The sequence below is a fragment of the Herpailurus yagouaroundi genome, unplaced genomic scaffold (assembly GCF_014898765.1).
Source record: "Herpailurus yagouaroundi ecotype Mexico unplaced genomic scaffold, PumYag 28, whole genome shotgun sequence".
NCBI lineage: Eukaryota > Metazoa > Chordata > Mammalia > Carnivora > Felidae > Herpailurus > Herpailurus yagouaroundi.
In genome coordinates, this window is record NW_024412376.1 from 16,301,971 (window position 1) to 16,326,753 (window position 24,783).

Here is a 24,783-nt window from a genome sequence, read left to right on the forward strand (position 1 = left end):
ATTGTATCCCTGCGTTATTCATCACCTACTCCTTTACTGATTCTTCTTATTCAGGATCCTTCATCTGTACCTTCAACCCTCACTTTTTTCATTATCTTATTACATTGCTAACTGCTTCCTCTGCCTTTCTAGTTGTACCTATCATCACCTGAAATTCAACATTTCAAAGTCCACACTCATTACTCCTTCCTTTAATTCAGCACCGTCTATAAACTGTGGAGTTTTTTGTTTTGTTTTTTTACCCCTGTCAGGCATTTCCCTTTTCATCTAAGCCAGAAACATCAGTTACCTTTATCTTTCACTTTTCATTATTCATTGGCGTATGGTTCCATGTGTTCTCACTTCTCATTTTTATATACATATGTAGCACATGGATTTTGTATATATGTGTGTATATATATGCATATATGTGTGTGTATATATATACACATATATATGTGTGTATATATATGTGTATATATATGTGTATATATATATGTATATATATATACATATGATTTTAGAAAAGAATATTTCCTTTGCATTTCTGTTGCTTTTTCCACATGTTTAAGCCTGGACAATGGTAGTAGCCTACTGTCTAATTTCCATTTTATTACTTATTTATATTACTGTCAAATTTATATTGCAGGCCATTGCTTCATAATGTTAAAAAGTCTTCAGAGGCTTCCAGTTACATATAGGGTAGAAAATACACTTTATACCCTAAAACTCAGCCCTATTTCTCCTATAGTCTGATTCCAGACTTGCTCTGAAGTCCAAGATAGTTCGCCTATTTTTTTGAAAATAGTCTGATTTTTTTTTTTTTTTTAATCTTCTAATGCTTTGGCTCATATGATAGAACATCGACTAAAATATTCCTCTCCAGTGTTCTTCTCATTCTGGGCTATGTAAACCCCTACCATTCCTTCAGAGTAGATATTCCAGGAAACATGATTCAAATACCCTTTCCTACAGTGATTTTTTTTTTAATTGAACTACTGAAATGCATATTTTTCATACCAGTTCATTTAGGCTTTAGTTGACTGTCTTGTGTCATTGATTTGTTACACATGCCTAGTGTGGTTATTTGTGTACCTGTCTCATCTCCCCAGATAAACTTTAAATTTGCTTAATGCAAAACTTTCGTACTTTTCAGTGTCTGTCACTGAATACCTTGCATATTTACCATTTGCTTAATACATTGTAAATGAAGACGTAGATGTAAATGAAGATGTAATTTTAATAGGTTTGTTTTGATTCGGTGTTTCAGAAATGCTTTTAAAGAAGATGCATAGGTATCTATATGAATATATACACATACACACAGACATACGTATGTCAGTTTTACAAACTAGTCTTTGGGTGTTCATCTTTATATTTAAATTTAAAGTTAAATGCATATTTTAAAAGAAATCACATTACAAAGGAATTTAGGATTTGTAATATGAATATTATTTATGTTTATGATTTTCTGGAGAAATATGAATCCTAATGTCTATATGCAATCTATTTTCATAATAAGAATTTTATTTATCCCCCTGTAACTTTCCTTTAAAAAAAATTTTTAACATTTATTTATTATTGAGAGACAGACAGAGACAGAGCATGATCATGGGAGGGTCAGAGAGAAGGGGAGACACAGAATCTGAAGCAGGCTCCAGGCTCTGAGCTGTTAGCACAGAACCTGACGCAGGGCTTGAACCCACAAACTACGAGATCATGACCTGAGCTGAAGTCAGACGCTTAACTGACTGAGCCACCCAGGCATCCCACTGTAACTTTCCTTTAATACCATTCATTAAATAAAATCCATTTTGGTCAATAGTTTTCTTCCAGATGACAGAAACTTCCCTTTATGCTATGGAGCCAATTCACGAAAGGACTGACTCCGTCATGATTTATCTTTGAGTTATACAGCAACAAAAATTAAATTAACCAAATGACAAACTATTAGCCTTGAACAGCTATAGCTCAGAAGCACGATCTTCCTTACATGGCACAAGCCTGCCTCCTTATTACTGACATTTAGTAACCATACTCCTACATCATCTAAAATAGGATTTCTAACCTGAAGTTCTTAGATGGGCTTCAGGCATAAATACATATATATATATATATATATATATATATATATATATATATATATATATGGGCTTCTGAGTGGCTCAGTGGGTTAGGCATTTGACTTTGGCTCAGGTCATGATCTCACAGTTTGTGAGTTCAAGCCCCACATAGGGCTCTGTGCTGACAGCTCAGAAACTGCTTCTGATCCTCTGTCTTCCTCTCTCTCTGTCCCTGTCCCTTTTTCTCTTTCATGCAAACACACTTTCTCTCTTTTAAAACAAAATGTTTTAAAATGTGTGTGTGCATTATTCTGGGAAGACGTTCTATAACTTTCATCAGCTTAAGATCTTCACTGAAATTACAGGGTCTATCTTTTTTCCTTATGATAAAGCCTTTCAGGTGTCTTAACCTTAAACTTCTTTCCTAAGTATCTTTTTTAAGCTTAATATCCCTAGATGCCTCAACTCTTCATTATCTAACAGGACTTCTAGACCCTTCAACAATCTTATCAGGTCTTGATTTCCTTTATCCGGATAAGTTCTAGTTTATCAATATGGCCCATAAAATGTGACATCCAGAATCAGACACTTTTATAGTGAATTATGTAGACAGTAGTGAGCTACAGACTTCTTTTTTTTTTTTCTGGAAACTATGTTAATATAAACTAACATTAATGTTCATGATTTGCTTTGTGAGACACCACATACATAGCTCACCCTGCTGAGAGCTCTAGTCCTGAAAAATAACTAACATGCTATGTGGTCTGAAGGGAACTCTCTGTACCATTCTTCTAAAACTATATTGAAAATAAAAAAAAAATAGTTATACCACTTATTAAACAAGTGTACAGTTATTCAACAGGTCTCATACTATGTTTTCTTTTGTAGTTCCATGCTTACATAATAAGATAGGAATTCGAATGGTTGCCAGCTTGCTTATTGAAGAAAATTATAATCTATCTCATGCCTCTTCCCATTTCACATCCCTTGACCCTTCAGTCTGATAGCCCTTCTAAAGTAATCTTCCTTTCCAGAGGAATTCCAGGCTTGAAAACTGATGCCTCCTTTCCTCATAAAACCAACAGAGTTGGCTTATTTCAGGTTGTGTCCCTAGTTTTCAGGCTTCGGTTTAAAACTGACTGAGTTCATGCCTACTCCTCTGTATATGGTTGATTTTGGAGACTTCAACATTCTTGAAACACGTGTTCCTTAAAAAAGGAAATTGTCAACAGCATATTTTTAGGATCTCACATGAGGTAAATACCAATGTTCATTTATAACTAAGAAGCATTCGGATGTTAAAATGCACATATCATATAATTAGAGAATTATGTACTATTTAATGGATCATGCAGTGTTTTTTAATATTTTGTATAATTTTAAAAAGAACTAGTTTTACATGTCCTAAATATTGGCTTACAAGTAAGTATAAATAAAGAACCCATTACATAATATTTAGTTGGCATTCCTCTTTGAATCACTTAGATTAAAATTAAGCACTGGTAATACTTCTGAAAAATTGTTATTCTTTTAAGTGGAGGAATTTTGGAAAGAAATCAAACCTGGAAACTTTTGCTAAATAGATCATTTAAAACATACAGTCAACTCTCGATTATTCAAACTAATGGAGGAAAGGATGGAACAAGCATTAATATTTCTTTAGTTCCTGCCCCTCAGATAACTGCCGAGAGCTTCATTCCAAATTCTTGGGCTTTCCATCTTGACCATGTTACGTTTCCTAGCCGTGTATCTAGGATGCAGTCTGAAATGTGGCTTACAATTGAGTTGACACGAACATCTCATGTTATATTCTGCTTTTATATACATTTCTTTAAATCAGTGCTTTAGCACTGCCTTTTACTATTAAAATTCACATGAGAAACTGATAACATTGCCATTAGGATATTATCCTGATGGCTCATAAACTTAGTTTTATATTAAAAAATCTTTTGTTTGAATTACAACTTACAGATAATTATGACCTTTCAAAAGCATTACCTCATGGTATCAAATTGCTTTTTAATTTTTTTAATATAAAAATTTTATGAGACTTTTTATTTTGAAGAGTCTTTTATAAAAATTCCTTCAACTTTTTGAATTCTTAATGGGTGCAATATTTCTGAGTACTATATGTAAGTGTTTGTAAAAGGGAAGAAATGCTGAAGGAATTTATGTGTGAAAACAGTATGTTGTGTGTATATAATACATCATTTTCTCTACTAATTAACTGCACACAGTGTGCTATTATCCAGACATAAGTATTCATGGGAACGCATGTATCTGGATAACTACGAGTTGAAATAAACACACCTGCCTTTTATTTCAATAACTGCACATTCAAATCCACATAAGGTATTTATTTGAATGTGACCTCCGCATACATGAGAGAACATTGGCTTCAGTGTTCTATTTTTTTGTTGATGTTTTGTTGTTGTTGATTTAAATCTAAAATAGGTACAGACTGTGGATAATGCTTCTCTGGAAAACTTTGCATGCAGGGAAAAGGAAATTCAAAGATAAATCCTATGAAAAACCATTGAAACTGTTTTGTTTTATTGTATTTTGCCTCACTATGTATTGAAGCTAAATTCTTGTAGAATGTAGCAATGCTTAAAGCCAAAGTATGTGTACAGACCCTAAACCCACCTGGAATTGTGCCTACTTTAAGTTGAATAATGTAATTTTTTTTTTTTTTTTTTCATTTTTGGTTTTCGGTTTCTAGAATCTTATCTCAAGTTCTTCCCTGGAATAGTGTATTAGAGCATGTCTTTGAGAAATCATGTTTTCTGTTAGGCAGTGGAAGTGTTTGTTAAAAGGCTTAAAGTCTATAGCGTAGTTTCCCCTTGCCCCCACCATTTACGCCATATTTCCATAAAGTTAGTTTTAACTGACATGAGCCAGAAAATTGAATTGGGATTTCTTTGGGAGTCTTAACTTTGAATTTCCTACTTTTCATTGCATGTAAACTATCAACCACAAGTAATAGTTTCAGTTCAAGTTCTAGCTTGTATTTTGCATGTTAAAGCTATAAAAAGTCTATTAATGCTGGAAAGAATTTATGGCTATTGTTCTGCTATCGCCTGATTGTTAAAATTTATAAATAAAGACCGGCTTTATTTATGTAAACTTGTCTTTCTGCCATAGGGAGTGAACTACTTTATGTCCAAGGGTATCCTAGATGATTCACCAAAGGAAATAGCAAAGTTTATCTTCTGTACAAGAACACTAAATTGGAAAAAACTGAGAATCTATCTTGATGAAAGGTAAAAAAAAAAAAAAAAAATTTACGTCTTCTTTAGAATTAGCTAAGTAATGTTTTTGATGAGTTAAGCTTTTCTTTAAAAGCTATACCACATAGCAGTCATCTAGTTAAGAAATTTCTCTCGCAGCTATTTATAACTACCATTGCAGCCTAAAAGCAGACAAACAGTATGTGAACCAATGATGGCTTTTTTTTAATGTTTTTTTTTTATTTATTTTTGAGAGAGAGAGAGAGAGAGAGAGAGAGAGCGAGCACGAGTGGGAAAGGGGCAGAGAGAGAGGGAGACACAGAATCCAAAGCAGGTTCCAGGCTCTGAGCTGTCAGCACGGAGCCTGAGGAACATGGCTTTCTTCTAATAAAATTTTGTTTTCAAAACAGGTAGTGGGCCCTATTTGGACCACTAGCTATAATTTGCTTATCCCTACCATAAACAATTGATAGAAATTAAAGATGATGATCATACAATCATGATTGAGTTCAGCAAGAGTTGAAGCATATTATACCCAAGTGTGACTATTAGAATGCCATTGATAAAAAATACTTATATATGTACACACATATACTTACACAAGTATTTATGTAGTTGTAAATAATCTAAATGTTCATAAGTAGAAAGAAGGGTACTGTGGAGCCATTAAAAAGAATGATTTAGATCTGTGTGTAAAGATATAGAAAGATATAGAAAGCTGTTCACAATATACCATATGAACTAGGAAAAGCAAATACTAGAAAAATATATAGTACATGTTGACATTTTTAAGTCCACATAAATAGTTGTCACCTCTGGTGGTGTGGACTGGTATGGAAAGTGAAAACTCTTGATTATTTTCATAGTTAAAAGCATAAAGAATTTTGTTATTTGGATTTGGTCAAGAAGACGCTTGAAAAGAAGCTGTCCCTTTTAATGTTGCTAAATTTATTTTTTCTTCATTTTATAATTAGAATTGCTAGCTTCAGTTGCTTTATAATAACCCATTCACAAAAGATTTTAAAATTAGTGTCTTAAATAATCATAATCGGATTTTTTAATTTTAAGGATTATGTATTACTTTGTAGGATTAGCTGATCTCATAATCAGTAACAAAGTATTTTCATCCAAACAGATGATGATTTATGAGTGCTTATCATTTTTTTAGTAGAGAAATGGTAATTAAAGCTGTATCTTTTTTCTTTTTCCACTAGGAGAGATGTCTTGGATGACCTTGTAACATTGCATAATTTTAGAAATCAATTCTTGCCCAATGCACTGAGAGAATTTTTTCGTCATATCCATGCCCCCGAAGAGCGTGGGGAGTATCTTGAAACTCTCATAACAAAGTTCTCGCATAGATTCTGTGCTTGCAACCCCGATTTAATGCGAGAACTTGGCCTTAGTCCTGGTAAGAATATATATAGTGAATTCCTTCCATCTCCCTTCCTGCCTCCAGGTAAAAATAGTAGTATATGAGACATTTTTTCTCACCGTGGGGAAAGATAGTTTGAGTAATTATAAATAACTTCTCTTAATACTTGTAGCAATCCCTAAATATACGGAAAACTACATTTATGTGAGCTTAGAGGAATAGTTTGTTATAACTGTCCTTCATATGTAGTAAACATACCATTTTATTTTTTTAAGTTTATTTATTTATTTTGAGAGAGAGAGAGAGAGAGAAAGCAAGCAGGGGAGAGGCAGAGAGAGGGGGAGAGAGAGAGAATCTCATGCAGACTCCTCATTGTCAACGCGGAGCCCGAAGCAGGCTTGAACTCATGAACTATGAGGTCATGACCTGAGCTGAAACCAAGAGTCGGATGCTTACCTGACTGAGCCACCCAGGCGCCCCTAAACATACAGTTTTAGAAAGAAAATGAGACTTAGGTATAAATTCTTTAAAATGATTCTGGCCTGAGCATTGCATATTATTATTAATTTAACTAAAAACTTGAGAAATCATTTTTAAAGCTTTTCATAGTTCACGTATGACATAGGTAACACCTAGAACTTCTCTACTAAAACTTAATTTTAATATAACGAATCTTTATCATCTGTGTCTGAGTATGTGTCTGTGTGTGTGTGCAGTATAGGCCAAGTATCCTGCATATTTTTTCATTTGACTGAGCTTTACTTATCTCTTCATATCAACAACGTTATCATGCTTATCTTATTAAGTGGCGATTACAAAACATTCGCCCATCATGAAATTTGGTGAAAATGCTTTCACAAGACTTACTATTTAACTTAGCTTTCTTAAGATTGCAGGATTCTGTAATAAAAACACTATAGTAGTAGCAAGTACTTGTAGCAAATAATACTAGCAAGTATCTTGAGGCTTGTTACTTTTTTGATAGGAAGCATCAAATACTGCCTTGGGCATATAAAGTCATTTGTTATTGTCTCATGCTGCTCAGGTTTAGCAATCTTTTTCCCTAGAAATTTACATTCTAATCTTGATTTCTTTAAATGGTGACAAGTTTTGCATTATAGGGTGCCTTGGGGACCACATTTTCCAAAGCAGCTAATAATTTGAGGTGTTTCTTTTTAATTCCAGATGCTGTCTATGTACTGTGCTACTCTTTGATTCTACTTTCCATTGACCTCACTAGCCCTCACGTGAAGAATAAGATGTCAAAAAGAGAATTTATTCGAAATACCCGTCGTGCTGCTCAAAACATTAGTGAAGATTTTGTAGGGCATCTTTATGACAACATCTACCTTATTGGCCACGTGGCTGCATAAAAGCACAATTGCTAGGACTTCCACTATTAACTTCAAACTAAAGTTACCCAAGGACTTATTTAGCAGTTATGGGGGTTACATTAGTGCTGGTCATCCTGGCCTCTGTATACAATCAAGCTTGAGTATACACCTTTTTTTTTTTCCTTTTACTCTTTTCTTTTTTAGTAATTTCCTTGGGGAGCTAAAGGATTTTGCAGAATTTTTCTTAATTTTGCTTATCATGTTTTGCACAAAGCAGAGCCATTGTCTGACACAGCTGTTTAAGAATGTTAAACTGACATTATACTCTAAGGGATGGTATATTTGTGCATTAGATTTGCTTGAAAAACTATTTGTTTTCATTCTTTTTAAAAATACCATGTAATGTGTACATATTTAATGAAAGAGATTTATAATCATAATTATTTTATTGTAAAGATTTTAACTAAAGCCTTTCCTTTTCTCTCAAACTGAGTTCTGAAATTTATTTGATTCTGATCTGAACTTTTTACTGTCTTCATAAAAGTTGGATCTGACTTGGATGAAAACCAATACCTGTTTGTCTTTCCTTTGAACTTTGAAAAGAGTATTTATTGTTTTGTTGCTAGTAACAAGCAAAACAGGCACTTATTTTTATAATATAAATTCATCACTTGACTTTCCATTTTTAAAAGTTTCCTCATTTGTCATGTTTTAGTCTTGTCTCAATAAGTCCTTTAAGCCATTTGAGATAGCAAAATGTATTAAATCTAAGATTTACATACATAGGAACAGAATGTTATTAGAACTTCTATCTGATGTCATTTGTCAAACTTTACCAATCTCTTAACTTGATAATTTGTGTTTAGAACCAGTTGAGTAAGGGATGTTGTGAATGAATAAAGGTTCTTTATTCATTCATTCATTCAATAAATATTTACCAAGGGCCTTCCGTGTATTAAACACTGTGCTAGGTAGTAGTGATACCTAGACATGGACCCTGCCTTCATAGATGTTACATGACTAGTAACAAAAGGAAAAATACAGCTTCGTGGAGAGCAAATGAAGAATAGCTTAACTAATAATCCTTTAATTATGAACCACTTGGCATTGAAATGGTAAAGACTAGTATATTTATATGGTAAGTCAGAAGTTTTCTGGAAATACTAAGTGCTAAGTGAAAAGCACCAGCTTTGAAATGAGACGTTATGTGATGGGTCGAACTCTAGTCTGGGTGGGGGGGAGCTTGGAGGGGCAGAAACTTGGGCTGGAGGTGTACAATCCTGGCTTCTTTAGAGATCTGATCCTAAGTAAATAGCGGTCTGGTAACATCTCAACTACAGTGATGTTCTCAGAATTTTAGCAACACGACATAAGGTGATCAAACAATGTCAGAAGTCAAAGGGACTTTTAGACTGGGAGTAAACAAGTTCTCAGATCTTGAGGCAAGTATCAACATTTTCACATGTGCATAATTTCAAACTCCATGACAAAACAATCCTTCCTAATTTTAACTTCAAAACTAGGGGCGCCTGGGTGGCGCAGTCGGTTAAGCGTCTGACTTCAGCCAGGTCACGATCTCGCGGTCCGTGAGTTCGAGCCCCGCGTCGGGCTCTGGGCTGATGGCTCAGAGCCTGGAGCCTGTTTCCGATTCTGTGTCTCCCTCTCTCTCTGCCCCTCCCCCGTTCATGCTCTGTCTCTCTCTGTCCCAAAAATAAATAAACGTTGAAAAAAAAAATTTAACTTCAAAACTAATGTATGGAAAAGTTTCTAAAGACACTGATGATAACGTTATTGTTTCTATTTTCCAGTGGATGGCAGGCATCTTGCCCTCTCTAGCTCCCCCTATCTTGTCTTTTTTTTTTTTTTTTTTTTTTCCATCCCCAACTCTCCCTTACCATTAGGTCCTTTCTACATCTCTGTTTTAGCTTTACTCTCTCTTTTCTTTCCTTCTATTTCTTCTTCTTTTTTGTATCTTCAATTTCCCAACTTTGTCCCTTTTTCCTGTTTTATTTTCTCCACCCTGACCTGATTACCTGATTATAAATGTAGGCCGGCAATATTCTTTTTTTTTTTTTTTTAACATTTTCTTTGAAATTTTTCGAACGTATAAAAAAGATGCAGAAAATGCCTGTATAACCACTGTGTAGATTCTACAATTACATTGTAATTGTACTCACTTTACCACATATTTGTACATCCCCCTGCCCATCAATCAACCCATCTTATTGTTTTGATACAGGTAATCCCAAGTGTCAGACATCAGTACGCTTCATTCCTAAGGCCTTCAACTTGTATATTGTTAGCTAGAGAGCTACCTTGTTTAAAGTTTTTTCTTTATAGGTAAAATTTACATTCAATGAAATGCATAAATCTTAGGGACACGAATCCATGAATCTTCATAAATGCATATACGTGAGTAAACCAAGCATGTATCAAGATAAGCAACTTTATGCAACCTGTTTATAGGTAATATTTGCACCCTTCACATAAAGTATAAAAACCTTGTAACCACATACAGTGTTTACCCCATTCTTCCATTTGTTGCCTTACAGTTGTCATACGTGTTACATAGAGTGTATGTTATAAACTCCACAATGTGATAGTTTGCTTTGAGTAGTCGTATACATTTTAAACAAACAAAAAAAAACCCTCCTTCATATTTACACACATTGTCATTTCGAATGCTTTTATTCCATCCTGAAAATCTAAGTTTCCTTGTAGTATCATTTATGTCAGCCTGAAAAATTTTAACATCTATTACAGTTCAGATCTCCTGCCAATTTATCATAGTTTTCTTTTACATGAAAATGCCTTTATTTTGTTTTTCTTTTTGAAGAACGCTTTTGCTGAATATATAATTCTGTGTTGACAGTTTCTTCCCCTGCCCGCTTTGATACTTTAAAGCTATTCCTCTACCGTCTTCTGGTCTCCTCTGTTTCCATTAAGAAGTCAGTGTAGGGGAGCCTGGGTGGCTCAGTTGGTTAAGCGTCCGACTTGGGCTCAGGACATGATCTCGCGGTTTGTGGGTCCGAGACCCGCGCTGTGCTCTTTGCTGACAGCTTGCGCAGAGCCTGGACCCTGCTTCTGATTCTGTGTCTCCCCCTCTCTCTGCCCCCGCAGTTCTCATGCTCTGTCTCTCTCTGTCTCTCAATAATAAATAAACATTAAAAAAAAAAAAGTCAATGTATTCAACGTGTTTTCTCCCTGTGTGTATAATAATGCCATTTTCCTCTCACACTTTTATTTTGTCACATATTTTTCTGCCTCATTTTCTCTTTCCTCTCCTTTACACGTGTGCTCGAACTTTTGATATCATCTTACAGATTTTTTATCTTTTTTTTTCCTCTCCAACTGGATTATTTCTCTTGATCTATATTCTAGGTCACTGACTCTTCTGTAATCGTCCTTCTTTGAAGCCCATTCAATCAACTTTTTTTCTCTTAATCATGATGTTTTTTGGTTCTAGAAATTCCTTCTGGTTCTTTATAATTTACATTTCTGTACCGAGATTTCCTGTCTTCATTTACTACAAGCACATTTTCCCTTACAACCTTGAACATTGTTAAATAGCAGCTTTAAATCTTTATCTGCTCATTTCATCCTTTTGACTGTCTCTTCTTTTGAGAATAGATTGTATTTTCCTGTTTGTTCATATGTTAGTAATTTAGTTTTTGCCCTGGACACGGTGAATAAAATATGGTGAAACCCTGGATTATGATATATTTCTCCAAATAACTTTTTTTTTTTTTTTTTAAGCTGGGAGTTAACTGGCAGAGCTCAGTTGCAAGCTCTCACTCCCCTGAAGTTGGTGGCAGCTCGGATATCAGTTTACTTCTTTAACCTGGCATCTTTTTTTGTCTGTACAGACTTCAGAGGGAAGCCAGAGTTTGGGGCACAGTTCCTACACAGAAACCAGGGCCCTCTCTGGTTCTTTTCTTGCCATTATTTCTTTCTTAATTTTCTAGCAACTGCTGTTGCCCCAAACTCTGTCCCCTGGTTCTTCAAGTCAGTGAAACCATAGGCTATGATGCAGACTGGGGACTCACCCTCATGCAGAAAATATAAAAATGGGAAAACTCATCCAATGCCGCCATCTTCCAAGCATTCTCTCCTCTGTAGGATCAGCCTGTATCGGATTGCTTTCCATAACTTTCAGGTAGTGGATTTCCATATTTTGTCCAGAGTTTGTGGTTTTATCTGTTCAAGGAAGAGCTATTTGGCCATCGTTTGAAGTAGAACCCTCTTTGATTGGGCAGTATTCTTTTCAATACTTTTTAATCCTTTTAACAACGATGTTTTTATTGATGGAGAACACAAGCAGGGAAGGGGCAGAGGGAGAGGGAGAATCTTAAACAGGCTCCAGGCCCAGCACGAACCATGAGATCATGACCTGAGCCGAAATCAAAAGTTGGACGCTTAACCAACTGAGCCACCCTGGTGCCTTTTTTTCTCCTATACTTACTGAATAGGGATTTATCCCTGGCATTTTAAAACATAAGTATGTTTAAATGCTCTAGTAAAGAAAAACTATCATAACAAATGTTTGCTGAATGCTTAACTCAATTAGAAATTCAGTGTTTTCCAGGGGAAGTCCCACTGGCTTTTGGGGAAGGATATTCATTATGGGAGACTGCTCCCTATAGCATAGGAAGGACATCAACATTCCTGGATTTTGCCTGCTAGATGCCAGTAATTGTGACGTACAAATAATGTTCCCCACGTATTTCCAAGTGCGTGAAGTTGGGAACTGGTGGGCCTTCTTTCTGATCAAACAAGTTTACCTTTGTAAAATACAAACTCTTTATGGTACATCTGTTTAAAGTCTTTCAGTGTCTCCGTTTCTACAAAACTTCTGCACAACCTGGCCTCAGCTTACCTTTTTTTAAAGCCTCATCTCCAACATTCCTCAAATGTGGTCTGGTCTGTCTTTGCCTTTTACAAGCTGTTCTGTCTGAGAGATCCTTCTCTCCCCTCTATATCTAAAGTTCCCCTACTCATCATCTAAGATCCACCTCGAATAGAAGTTATTCATCAAAGCTCTCAAATACTACCTTTCTTTTATAAGGCCTGAACTAGGTAAGTGGCAGAGGATTTAGAAAGGATGAAGGAATAAATTAAAAAAATACTGAAAATTGACAGGATTTAGTGATTTTGGAGGAAGATTTTTGATTTAAGGGTCTGGTGGTCCGCTATCAAAGGTGTAGCTGCTAAGAGAAGCAACCAGTGGAATGAAATGGAACAGATAAGGATCCCAACTTTTGGATATTTTGTATTTGAAAGTATCAATAGAATGTTGATCGCAGCTGGAGAAGACTAGAGCTTCAAAAACTCAGGGCTGGATATGTAAGTTTGGGGGTCATATTAGCATGTAAAATGTGTTTGAAGTGAAGTATTGGAGAAAACTCCTCTAAGAAGTTTGAGTAGAGAGAAGTATTTGGAAAAATGGCATTATAGGTTTTGGTAGAGGAAAAGAGGGTTTGTGAAGATGACAGAAGGACCAGAGAAGAATGGTATCCCAAGAGCTAGGGCAGTGGAGTTTCAAGAAGGATGTTGAGCTTGCGTTTGGTGCAGCCCAACCAAGTAGTTTTTTTTTTTTTTTTCCCCATCTACACTCAAGGCTCTTTGAGTCCACCTTTTCCACGTGAGGCTGAGCTCTTTAGTTAGTAGCAGTGCTAATGGCTTTTATATGGTCTCTGACCAAATATCCTCTTGCCTGGTGTGTAATCTGAGCTCTTCTGAAACCCACAAGAGTACATATGGTCCACTGCAACTCAGGCCTGTCTACACCTTCCATCCCCACTAAGGGCTGTGCTGTTTCAAGCCCGGAACACACCATATCAACGGGGTACTGCTAGTGCATTTTTCCTACACACAATCACCAGTTACGTTTTCTAGTATACAGATTTTTTTTTTAAGAAAGGAAGGCAAGGAAAAAATGCTTAAAACCTTTGAGTCCTCCAAATTTATCATCAACAGGATTTTTCCTAAGTACATTTTAACACTCTCTAATCTCGATGAACCCTGTATTTTCATCTTTCCATTAATTTTGCTCTGTTTTCTTCTGGAAAGCGTGTAACCTCTCCCTCACATTTACCTGTTGAAATGTTATTTGTCCCTCAAAGTCCTCTTAGACTCTTTCCCCTCCAGAGACAATTCTTGCAAGTGGAAATTTGATTCGTATATCTCCCTCAGTACCTGACACAGACCTTGGCCCAGAACAGTTCCTCAATAAATCCAACTGAATTATCTTAGATCTGGTTTAGTTTCTACATAAGCACATAAAAAGATGGCTTTACTATGCCCGTTTAACAAATAGATACTTGGAGTTTTCAGTTGTATGCAATTTATAAATTGGAATATATTAGAGCTCTTCAAAGTATTTAAAACCACAAATTCAACTATGTATTCTAGATATATATTCATTTCTAGAGGGCTTCTGATTTTAAATATTTCAGTGAATTGCTATAAGATTGTCTTTTTTTTTTCAACTTCAAGAGTTTAAGTCATTGAACTTGCCTACACGGAGCTTTGACATTTTTTACAATAGTATAAATACGGTGCTCCATGAGAGTGAGCTTATTCAGAAGTCAACATTTAAAATAATAACTTGTTTATTGTAATTGGAGTCTGTTTTCCTGTGTTTAAAGTGAACTTCTTAAATAACGCTGTTCACTGCCCACTTTCTTTGGAAGCATTCATAATTGAATACGTCCACTGTGGGAAGCCATCCTAAGGAAATAATCCAAAATAGGGAAAGGGCAGTACTTACACCATTAGTTCTGTCATTGTTTTTAATTTAAGGAAAAAAAAAAAAAAAAGGAGCTAACTGTGGAATGCCCAAAATTTGGGGCTGTTAAAACAAATAACTAGCAGATATTTCAGTGCACAGCATATCTCAGAACCTATGCTAGCCACTGGCCAAATAGACCAAAATACATCCTTACCATGTATTACTGTGCAGCTATGATGTTTATGAATCATATGTGAAAGCATTATAAATAATGATGAATACCAAAAGGATATGAAATTATAAATATATGTATATGTGTTCCTATATATGTGCGTGCACACACACATTAAGTTACTGTGTAAAACACTGCAAAAATCTATGAATGGAAAAAGACTGGAATAAAATATATCAAAATATGGATAATGCTTTTTTTTCTTATTTCCTCTTTCAAATAGTATTAAGGATCATATATTTCAGATAGAACTAAAGAAATTCATTGAACTGTCCAGAAAATAAAGATAAATGGTGTCCCTAAGTCAACTAGTATAGTTTCCCCTCAGAATGTTTCCATGTATTTTTACTCAAAATTTGTTTTATTTTTAAAAGACACTTGGTTGATCTGTTAAATCATTTCTGGACAAATGTTTTGTTTTCAAGCTTAGAAAAGTGGATTGTTTTATATTATTTTTGTCTAATTGAATTAAAGACCAACAAGAGAAAGATACCAAATCTTTACCGGGAAAATTTTCATTTGCTTAAAAAAAAGAAAAGAAAAGAAAAGAAAAAGGCTTTCTTCTCGGCATGGTCGGACAGGAAGGTTGGATTTAATTTAAAATGATTAATGAGATTTTGTCAGGCTCCTTGACTTTACCACCGCTGCAGTTTGTCAGTGCAACAACCTGGGAAGCCCGGACGCCACTCTGTCGCCCAAAACCACTCTCCCGGGAAGAAATTAACTGGCGAACCTAGTGTCAGGTACACGTCAGTGGCGTTGTCTCTTGGGTATTGACAGTTTAAAAGTCTGAATCAGAAATATGTTAAGTTCTGGGGACGCACGTCCCTGAGATACGGTTTTCACTCTCTTTGCAAGTGGCTACTCACTTTTTCAATATGTGAGCTGTTGATGCTTTCCAAAGGGACCCTTTTTTTTTTAATGTTTCATTTTTTTTTAATTTTTTTTCAATATATGAAATTTATTGTCAAACTGGTTTCCATACAACACCCAGTGCTCATCCCAAATGGTGCCCTCCTCAATACCCATCACCCACCCTCCCCTCCCTCCTGCCCCCCATCAACCCAAAGGGAACCTTTTTAAGCCAACCTCTTTACTAATGTCTCTCCTCCCGGATTTGTTTTAAAAATGAAGATAAACAAGAATTGTAGGATCTCAGGTTACGTGCTGTTTTCTTCGTTGGTTTGTTGGTTGGTTTTTAAGAATTAAGGTGAAGTGTTTTTTGAAAAATGAAATAATTTTTCACTTTTGGAAAATACTTCTTAGCCATCGGCTTGACCCAATTTTATAATCAAGTTTTTAAATTAAGTTGAAAGGTTGTGATCTGACTTAACCCACCCTTTTATACTTAACTTATGTGCTTATGTTTAAAAATACGATGATCAGGGGCGCCTGGGTGGCGCAGTCGGTTAAGCGTCCGACTTCAGCTCAGGTCACGATCTCGCGGTCCGTGAGTTTGAGCCCCGCGTCAGGCCCTGGGCTGATGGCTCAGAGCCTGGAGCCTGTTTCCGATTCTGTGTCTCCCTCTCTCTCTCTGCCCCTCGCCCGTTCATGCTCTGTCTCTCTCTGTCCCAAAAATAAATAAACGTTGAAAAAAAAAATTAAAAAAAAAAAAAAAAACAAACGATGATCAGCTAAAACCAAGCCACTGAACATGGTTAGTTATTAGATGGTAAATGCAATGTGTAGTTTTGCTTTGGTGTTTAACTGCAAAAGAAAGCAATAGCAGACTTTACTGTCTTATGTAAAAGCCTGTCTGAAAAAGTTCAGGCAAAAGGAATTTCTTCCAACGAAAGCATAGTGAAGGTTTGAGGGTATGAGAGACACCTGAAGACTACCTTATTACCTTGGTAATAATTGGATAGAATGCATGCTTGCCAATTTGTATCGAAGCGAAACATGAACAAAGAATGCTTTCACCTTGAACGATTTCAAAGGAGTCATCTCTTCTGAGCTGTGAATTAGGCAACCTGAGGAGAGAGACACTCTGACCAGTACCAGACTTGCAATGAATCGGCTTGTGCTTCTTCTGGGGGCAGCCGGAGAAAAAGCACCGAAGAGTGGACACATCTAGAAAAGTTTATCAAGGCCGCTGCTCTTACTAAGAGGATAATCAAAAGGGCAAAACAGAGTAGCTGTGTGTATATACCTGCACACTCTCATATCACATCGCTCTGCAGTGAGTGTCTCCCAAAGCAAATGTCATTTTCAGTCCTGAGGCCATGAGATCATTTATTGCATCTCTAAAATGCTCAAAAATTATATACACCATTTTTGTTTCTTTTTTTTTTAATTGTTTTTTTTTAACGTTTATTTATTTTTGAGACAGAGAGAGACAGAGCATGAACGGGGGAGGGTCAGAGAGAGAGGGAGACACAGAATCGGAAACAGGCTCCAGGCTCCGAGCTGTCAGCACAGTGCCCGACGTGGGGCTCGAACTCACGGACCACGAGATCATGACCTGAGCCGAAGTCAGAGGCTTAACCGACCGAGCCACCCAGGCGCCCCTATATACACCATTTTTAATATGTGTCCATTTTTGTGTTATTGAAATTTAGCAGCTTCATTACGAGTTTCCTCTAAAAATGGACTGCAGTATCCGATGTAGGTAATCATATTTATGAAGAATTCAGTTATTCATTTCATTTCACTTTGGAGAGATTTGTTTTTACTACATACCTCAAAATATCTATACGTATTTTCTCCTTCCCTTAATCTTCAACAAAGAAAATAATCCACAGTATTTTCCAAAAGGCCATTCAAAAAAGATTATGGCCCTTGTCAATAATAAGCCAGAAAAATGAAAAACTCTTGAGTGAGGTCAAGCTCAGATTAGATTAGTTGAAATCCAATGCCTTTGGAACAGTGTTCCCAGGGTAGCATTTATTCCCATGATGAATTTGTTGGTTCTGGGTCTGGTTCTCAGCCTCAGAAATGTGGTTTTATCAACAGACCTCAAGCAAATGTATTCTCCATGGCATTGATTTTTCAGTCTAGAACTGAAGGAAATGCTGCAATGATAACTTACTGCATGTGAGTTCTCTTTACCAGCCTACAGAAAGTTGATTGATGATCATGGACTCAGAGCGACAGAAGTTACCAGAATCAAACACTTTATGTATCATATCAAACAGCATAGCCAAATGCATCACACTCTCGATAGAGATGATCGTCGCACATTTAAAATTTGACAGCTTAAGTCACTTTACACTAGGTATGGCCGACAGTTGGTTCCATTCTCCTTTTTATTTTATACTGTTCAGGGGAGCAATGTTTTGCCCTAGCCTTCCTCACCAGTTTCCCTCTTCATTAACTCAAAATGTTTCTCATACTTTCTCTTTTTTTCAAGCTTTTATTTAAATTCCAGTTAGTTAACATACAGTGTAATATTAGTTTCAGATGTACAATTTAGTGTCTAATACTTTCAATGACTATTACATCAATTCATTTAAAACTTTCATATGGCTGATCATGTTACAGGAATGGCCTAAAGTCATTCTGAAGCATTTTGCGCTTTTCTCACCATTTAAGGGAAATCTCATTTCTCACATATTCAAGTTCACTGTACCTTCCCCCTCTTCTCCTCCCCAGTACCTAATCTGCGGCATTATATTACATTACAGTGAAGTTTTAATTTAAATATTCAAGTAAGCCTTTAAAGACAGCTCATTTTGTGCAAGGAAGGAATTAACTAGGTGCGAGGAAGGAGAGAAAAATGAAGAAAACTGTCCCTTATGATCAAAGGCTTCAGTGGAGGAAGGCAATGATAATCCATACAGTTCTGTAATACTTCATATATAACACCACAGTTTGGCAGAGGTCTGGAGAAGTTATGAGACTTTTGGAGGTTCGCGGGAACATTTACAGGGATCAAGAGAGGCTGACCTTCAAGTACATCTTGTATATTATTAACTTTAATGAACAGAAGAAAATGTGTTAAAAGATCTTTTAAAAAAAAAAAGTAGCGGTTTAGAAAGAGTGAACAATTAACACTCACTGGCTGAGTGTGAAGGATGACTATTACTTCAGTAAGTATCATGCTGGGTGGGGGAGGGGGACAGCATGATCAAATGCATGGAAACATTAACGTGTAGGAGGGACACGGAATGGCCACTAATCTGCTGGAACTGATGGCAGGGTGCGAGCAGTGAGTTAGCAGCAAAGAGGGCCGGAAAATACAGATTGGAGAAAGTAAGCTAAAATAGAGAGTCGGCACTTTATTTCTGTAGGCAATTGGAAAGCCTCGTGAAGAACGGTGTCATTTCTGATCCCTAATTCAGGAAGATCTTTCGAAAGCCAGTCTAAACTATGAAGTCGAAATGCAACAGAACGCGGTACATTCCCGGCAATCAGTGGCGAGGCCGCTGTAACCATGCAAGTGAAATATGGTGGATGGCTGACCTTCAGCGTCGTGGGGCTGGGGATGGAGGAAAGATTTGGGAGACCTTTTGAAAGCAAACCACCTTGGCGAGCTACCGGCTGTTGGATGTAAGAGGAAAGAGGTAAAAATTACTCCAAATAGTCTGAAGAAGGTATTGCTGTTACAGATAGATGGACACAAACCAAGGACACGTTTGCTTGGGCTGGGGGTAAAGTGGTGATTAGAGGAAGAGAATGAGTTCCCTTTTGCTCGGATTTAAAGTACATAGAGGACAGTTATGTGAATTGTTATTCAGCAGTTAGTTTGGAAATGCAATATAATGCAGGGCTCAGAGATAAAAGCTGAGCTAATATTTTGGGAGAGTCCTCAACATAAAAAATGTAGAAGAGGGGCGCTTGGGTGGCTCAGTCGGTTGAGCATCCGACTTCGGCTCAGGTCACCATCTCACTGTCTCGTGAGTTCAAGCCCCACGTCTGGCTCTGTGCGGGGCTCTGTGCTGACTGCTCAGAGCCTGGAGCCTGTTTCAGATTCTGTGTCTCCCTCTCTCTGCCCCTCCCCCACTCATGCTCTGTCTGTCAAGAATAAATAAACATTAAAAAAATTGTTTGATGTAGAAGAAATAGCAGCATAAATACACATATTGTCATGATCACTTACACAGTGCATGAAAAATTGTAGGATCTAAATAAATAGCTGTCGAAGGAACACTGAGATTGATAAGTATTCTCAAACCACATATCCAAAAACCTCTCAGTACTTTAATAAAATGCCTTGGATATAAAAAAAAAAAAAATCATCCTGTTTCAATTTTAAAAATCTTCCACAGTACAATTTTAGAATTAAATAACCAAGGTACTGCCTGTTCAGAAAATCTTCCTCTTGTCTGTCCATGTCCTTGCTAGGACATGAGGGGTTCTATTTATCAACTATTCTTTGTAAATTGATAGACTGTAATTGGTCCTATGGTTGGAATTCTCAAAACTAAAATTATCCTATACCGAATTAAATCTTGTACTGCTGATTAAGACCCGTACAAATCCTCCCCTATCCCCCACCTGAATATTTCTCAGAATCCCTCACTGAGAATCACACCTCACTGAGGTTAAGGGCTCCAAGGCATCTTCTAGCTTAGGTCTTCTTGCCTGCATTTCTTCACCAAGATGCAGGTCGCTAATACACTTCTGTTTTCAGCAGTTCTCACCGTCTCGGAATAGGTGTCTTTGGAACAGACACGGGGGGAGGAATCCTCTCCCGAGAGTGCTTAGCCACAGTCTTTGAGGCCCTTCTTACTCCTCCACTGATTCTGCCTCTCGCCATCCGTGCCTTAGTTTCCCCCCAAGGCCTTCTCTGTGTGTGACTCGGCCAGACGTCTTAGTGCCACCGGCCTCACCAATTTCCCAAGCAGACGCACACTGGCCTCAGGACCACCCCAGTGCTCCTCAGCCTCTCCAGCCAGGCACCTGCCTCATAACTTGGGGGACTACAGAGTTTATTGTCTACACCAGGACACTTTGGAGAGTGCTAAAATGCTAAACCAGATGGTACTTCAAGACAACAGGCATAAACTAGGAAGTATGGTCACCCTACCCGTGACTATAATACAATGTGATAAATGCAATAATAAAAGTTTAAACACTTTTCAGTGGAAACACTGTGAATGTAATGCACCAAAGGGTCAAAATTTGTTTCCAATAAAGAACATCTCTAAATTATTTTCCACTTGGTATTCATGACAAAAACCACACCATGAAGCTGGGGCTATTTGTACTATGCTGCACTGCAGAGCACTGGCTCTAGAAGGAAATAATCTTGCAGCCTCTTGGAAATGTATTTTGTGGCTTAGGATTCTTGCAGAGAAGCTCATTTTGTAGTTTGGTCACACCACAGGCAGCTGAGCCTCAGAAATCTCTGGGACGATTGTGAAAATATTTAATTGACAAGAATGATAATAAAATCAAAATGATAGTTAACATTTGTCTTATGGCTCTATCACAATTAGAGGTAAGGGCTTTGTATTCTTTTTTTTAAAAAAAAGAAATTTTTAACGTTTATTTATTTTTTTGGGACAGAGAGAGACAGAGCATGAACGGGGGAGGGGCAGAGAGAGAGTGAGACACAGAATCAGAAACAGGCTCCAGGCTCTGAGCCATCAGCCCAGAGCCCGACGCGGGGCTCGAACTCACGGACCGCGAGATCGTGACCTGGCTGAAGTCGGACGCTCAACCGACTGCGCCACCCAGGCGCCCCAAGGGCTTTGTATTCTTTAACTCATTCAGCGTTAACTCATTTTTTTAATGTTTATTTATTTTATTTTGACAGGGAGGAGGGGGAAGAGAGAGAGGGAAAGGAAGAATCCTAAGCAGGCTCCGTCCTCAGCAAGGAGCCTGAGGCCAGACTCCATCTCACAACTGTGAGATCATAACCTGAGTCTAAATCGAGAGTCAGACGCTCAACCAACTGAGCCACGCAAGGCTCCCTGAACTCATTTCGCCTTTACAAGTACACTCCAAGAAGATCAACATGGCTTTAGAAAACACAGGCTGGGGAGTCCTAGGTACACTGGCTATAATGATAGATAGGTACATGCATATCTGCATCTATCTAAATATAACTGTCTCCGATAAAGAATATCCCAAAAGCAGAGGGAGAAACAAATGCAAAGACTGTGAGGCGAAAACATTCGTGTACAATCAAATTAAGCTTCAGAAAACAAGGTACTGTTGTATTCACTTCTCTATCTTAAGCACCTTAAAAAGTTACTGAAACTGGGTAGCTCAGTCGGTCAAGGGTTCAACTCTTGATTTTGGCTCAGGTCATGATCTCACAGTTCGTGAGTTTGAGCCCCGCGTGGGGCCCTGTGCTGATGATGCAGAGCCTGCTTGGGATTCTGTCTCTTCTCTGCTCTTCCCCTGCTCATGCTCTCTGTTTCAAAATACATAAGTAAAGTTAATTTTTAAAAGTCATGGAAACATAAGAAAACATCAATAACTATTTTGCATGAATGAATGAATGAACAAATTCATAGAGGAAGATGGGTTTCGAGAAGAAGGCAGAGCTCATATCTTGCATGGCCTGGTAAGTGTTGGTAAGGAATTTGGATCTTATTCAAGTGCCACGGACAGTTACAGAAGACTTAAAAAGAAGAGTGATGTGTGATTTATGTTTTTGAAACAATATTTTGATGGCTGTGTGAAAAACGGGTAACTAACTGGCTGGAGCAAGAATGAAGGAGGGAGGCTGGTTTTATCTGGCTTCTGAGGTTGTACAGATAAAAGCCAGGGAGGCTCAGGAAAGGACAGTGGCAGGCGGGATATTAAGAACTGGGTGTTTCTAGGTTTTTTTGGCTTTAAAAACTGGGTAGATGTGGTGCCATTTGGCTGAGATGAGGAAAATTGGGAAGGAGTATGGTTAGAGAAGAAATCCAAAGGAGTTTATCCATTAAAAGAATACAAAAACCAGTTAAGAATCAGGGGAACTGGGGCACCTGGGTGGCTCAGTTGGTTAAGCGTCTGACTTCGGCTCAGGTCACGATCTCGCAGCCTGTGAGTTCGAGCCCTACGTCGAGTTCTGGGCTGATGGCTCAGAGCCTGGAGCCTGTTTCCGATTCTGTGTCTCCCTCTCTCTCTGCCCCTCCCCCATTCATGATCTGTCTCTCTCTGTCTCAAAAATAAATAAACATTAAAAAAATTAAAAAAAAAAAGAATCAGGGGAACTGTTTATGATAAAATGTTAAGTAAAAAAAAACAAATCACTATTCGTTATGTATACAGTAATTATGGCTCTGAAAATAGTATGTTTGTGTATTGAAATACATGAATAGAAATTATGGTTGAAGAAAAACTTGGATTTATTGAGAATTTGGGTTTTTTTAAATTTTTTAATTTAAAATTTTACTCTGCTTGTTGTAATATTATAAAATACAAATACAATTCTGTAAAACAAAACAAAACAAAACAGTAAGTCCATGAGAAAAGCTTAAAATCCAGAACACAAATTCATTATAATAAATTCATTAAAGTATTTTGTAATGGAATTATTTTATTTTGTTGTATTTTATTTATTTTATTTTATTTTTGAGAGAGAGGGTGCAAATGAGTGAGGAGCAGAGAGACAGGGAGAGAGAAGTGGGGCTCGCTACGGGCTCATGTTTTATTTATTTATTTATTTATTTATTTATTTATTTATTTTGTGGGGTAGAGTGCAAGTGGGGGAGGGGGCAGAGAGAGGGGTACAGAGGATCCCAAGCAGGCTTCTCAATGACAAGCTGACAGCACCAAGCCGGATGTGGGGCTCGAACTCAGGAACTAGGAGATCATGACCTGAGCTGAGACACCCAGGTGCCCCACCGGGCTCATGTTTTACCCAAAGTGGGGCTCATGCTCACCCAAAATGGGACTGGAGCTCATGCACTGTGAAATCATGACGTGAGCCAAAGTCAAATGCGTAAGGACTAAGTCACGCATGCTCCCCTGTAGAATTATTTTAAAACCACTGGAAGCTCTATTCTCAGGTCTTTAAATCCAAGGCAGTAGTAATGAGGGTTTGAGGGAGAAGAGAGGTAGAGAATAAAAAATAAAATAACATAAAATAAAATAAAATAATAAAACAAAATAAAATAAAATAAAACTCAGGTTATTGATATAACATTCTACTGGTAAAGACCTCAAGAGAAGGAAATTCCATGAATCCCCATTACAATCCATTCCGTTACTTGTAACTTTAATTTTCTTAAAATTCTTCCACCTTTTTGTAACATAAGGTCCCCAAGTCTCCCTATGCTGAACTTTGAGTTAAGCTGTCAGTACGGGTAACAGCCAGCTGTCATCTTCAGTTTAGAAGCACTTGATATACCCAAACCCTTTTCAATTGTTCCTTCTTTTGTTCATACAATCTTTTTACAATGAAAATTACATTAGGAATAGATTTTTCACTAGTAATCCCATACTATACCTTGTTTTGACTACATTTTTTTAAATGTTTATTTGTTTTTGAGAAAGAGAGAGACAGCACATGAGTGGGGGAGGGGCAGAGAGAGAGAGGGAGACAGAATCCGAAGCAGACTTCAGTCTCTGAGCTGTGGGCACAGAGCCTGATGAGGGCCTCGAACTCATGGACCGTGAGATCATAACCTGAGCCGAAGTCACTTAACCGACTTAACCACCCAGGCACCCCTCCTTGTCTTAACTACATTAAGCGCTACAAATAAACTTTATCCAAATGATTTCTGCCTGAAATAATCATTGTTTTCAATCAATAAATTATTACACTTCAACTATATCATAGAGCCTCCATGTCAAGCGAGCAGATACAAATTGATGCCAGTTGTGTATTGAAAACGCTAAGCTTCACATAAATGTTTTCACTTTCCATCACACCATAGTTACCCTAGAATTCAGATTACTCTAAAACAATCACACCTACCAGAAAACTCATTCATATTTCCAATTTCTGTATAAAAT

At 37.2% G+C, this 24,783-nt stretch overlaps 1 protein-coding gene across 1 annotated transcript in view; it reads left to right on the forward strand.

Moving 5' to 3' along the window:
- Positions 1-8,895, forward strand: part of FBXO8 (F-box protein 8) — a 45,418-nt gene extending 36,523 nt beyond the window's left edge. Inside the window, exons 4-6 of the mRNA XM_040470257.1 lie at positions 5,187-5,305; positions 6,487-6,683; positions 7,833-8,895. Of these exons, the coding sequence (XP_040326191.1) occupies positions 5,187-5,305; positions 6,487-6,683; positions 7,833-8,020 (504 nt within the window). The 3' untranslated portion in view covers positions 8,021-8,895. The remainder of the gene's footprint in view (positions 1-5,186; positions 5,306-6,486; positions 6,684-7,832) is intronic.
- The last annotated feature ends 15,888 nt before the right edge of the window (positions 8,896-24,783 follow it).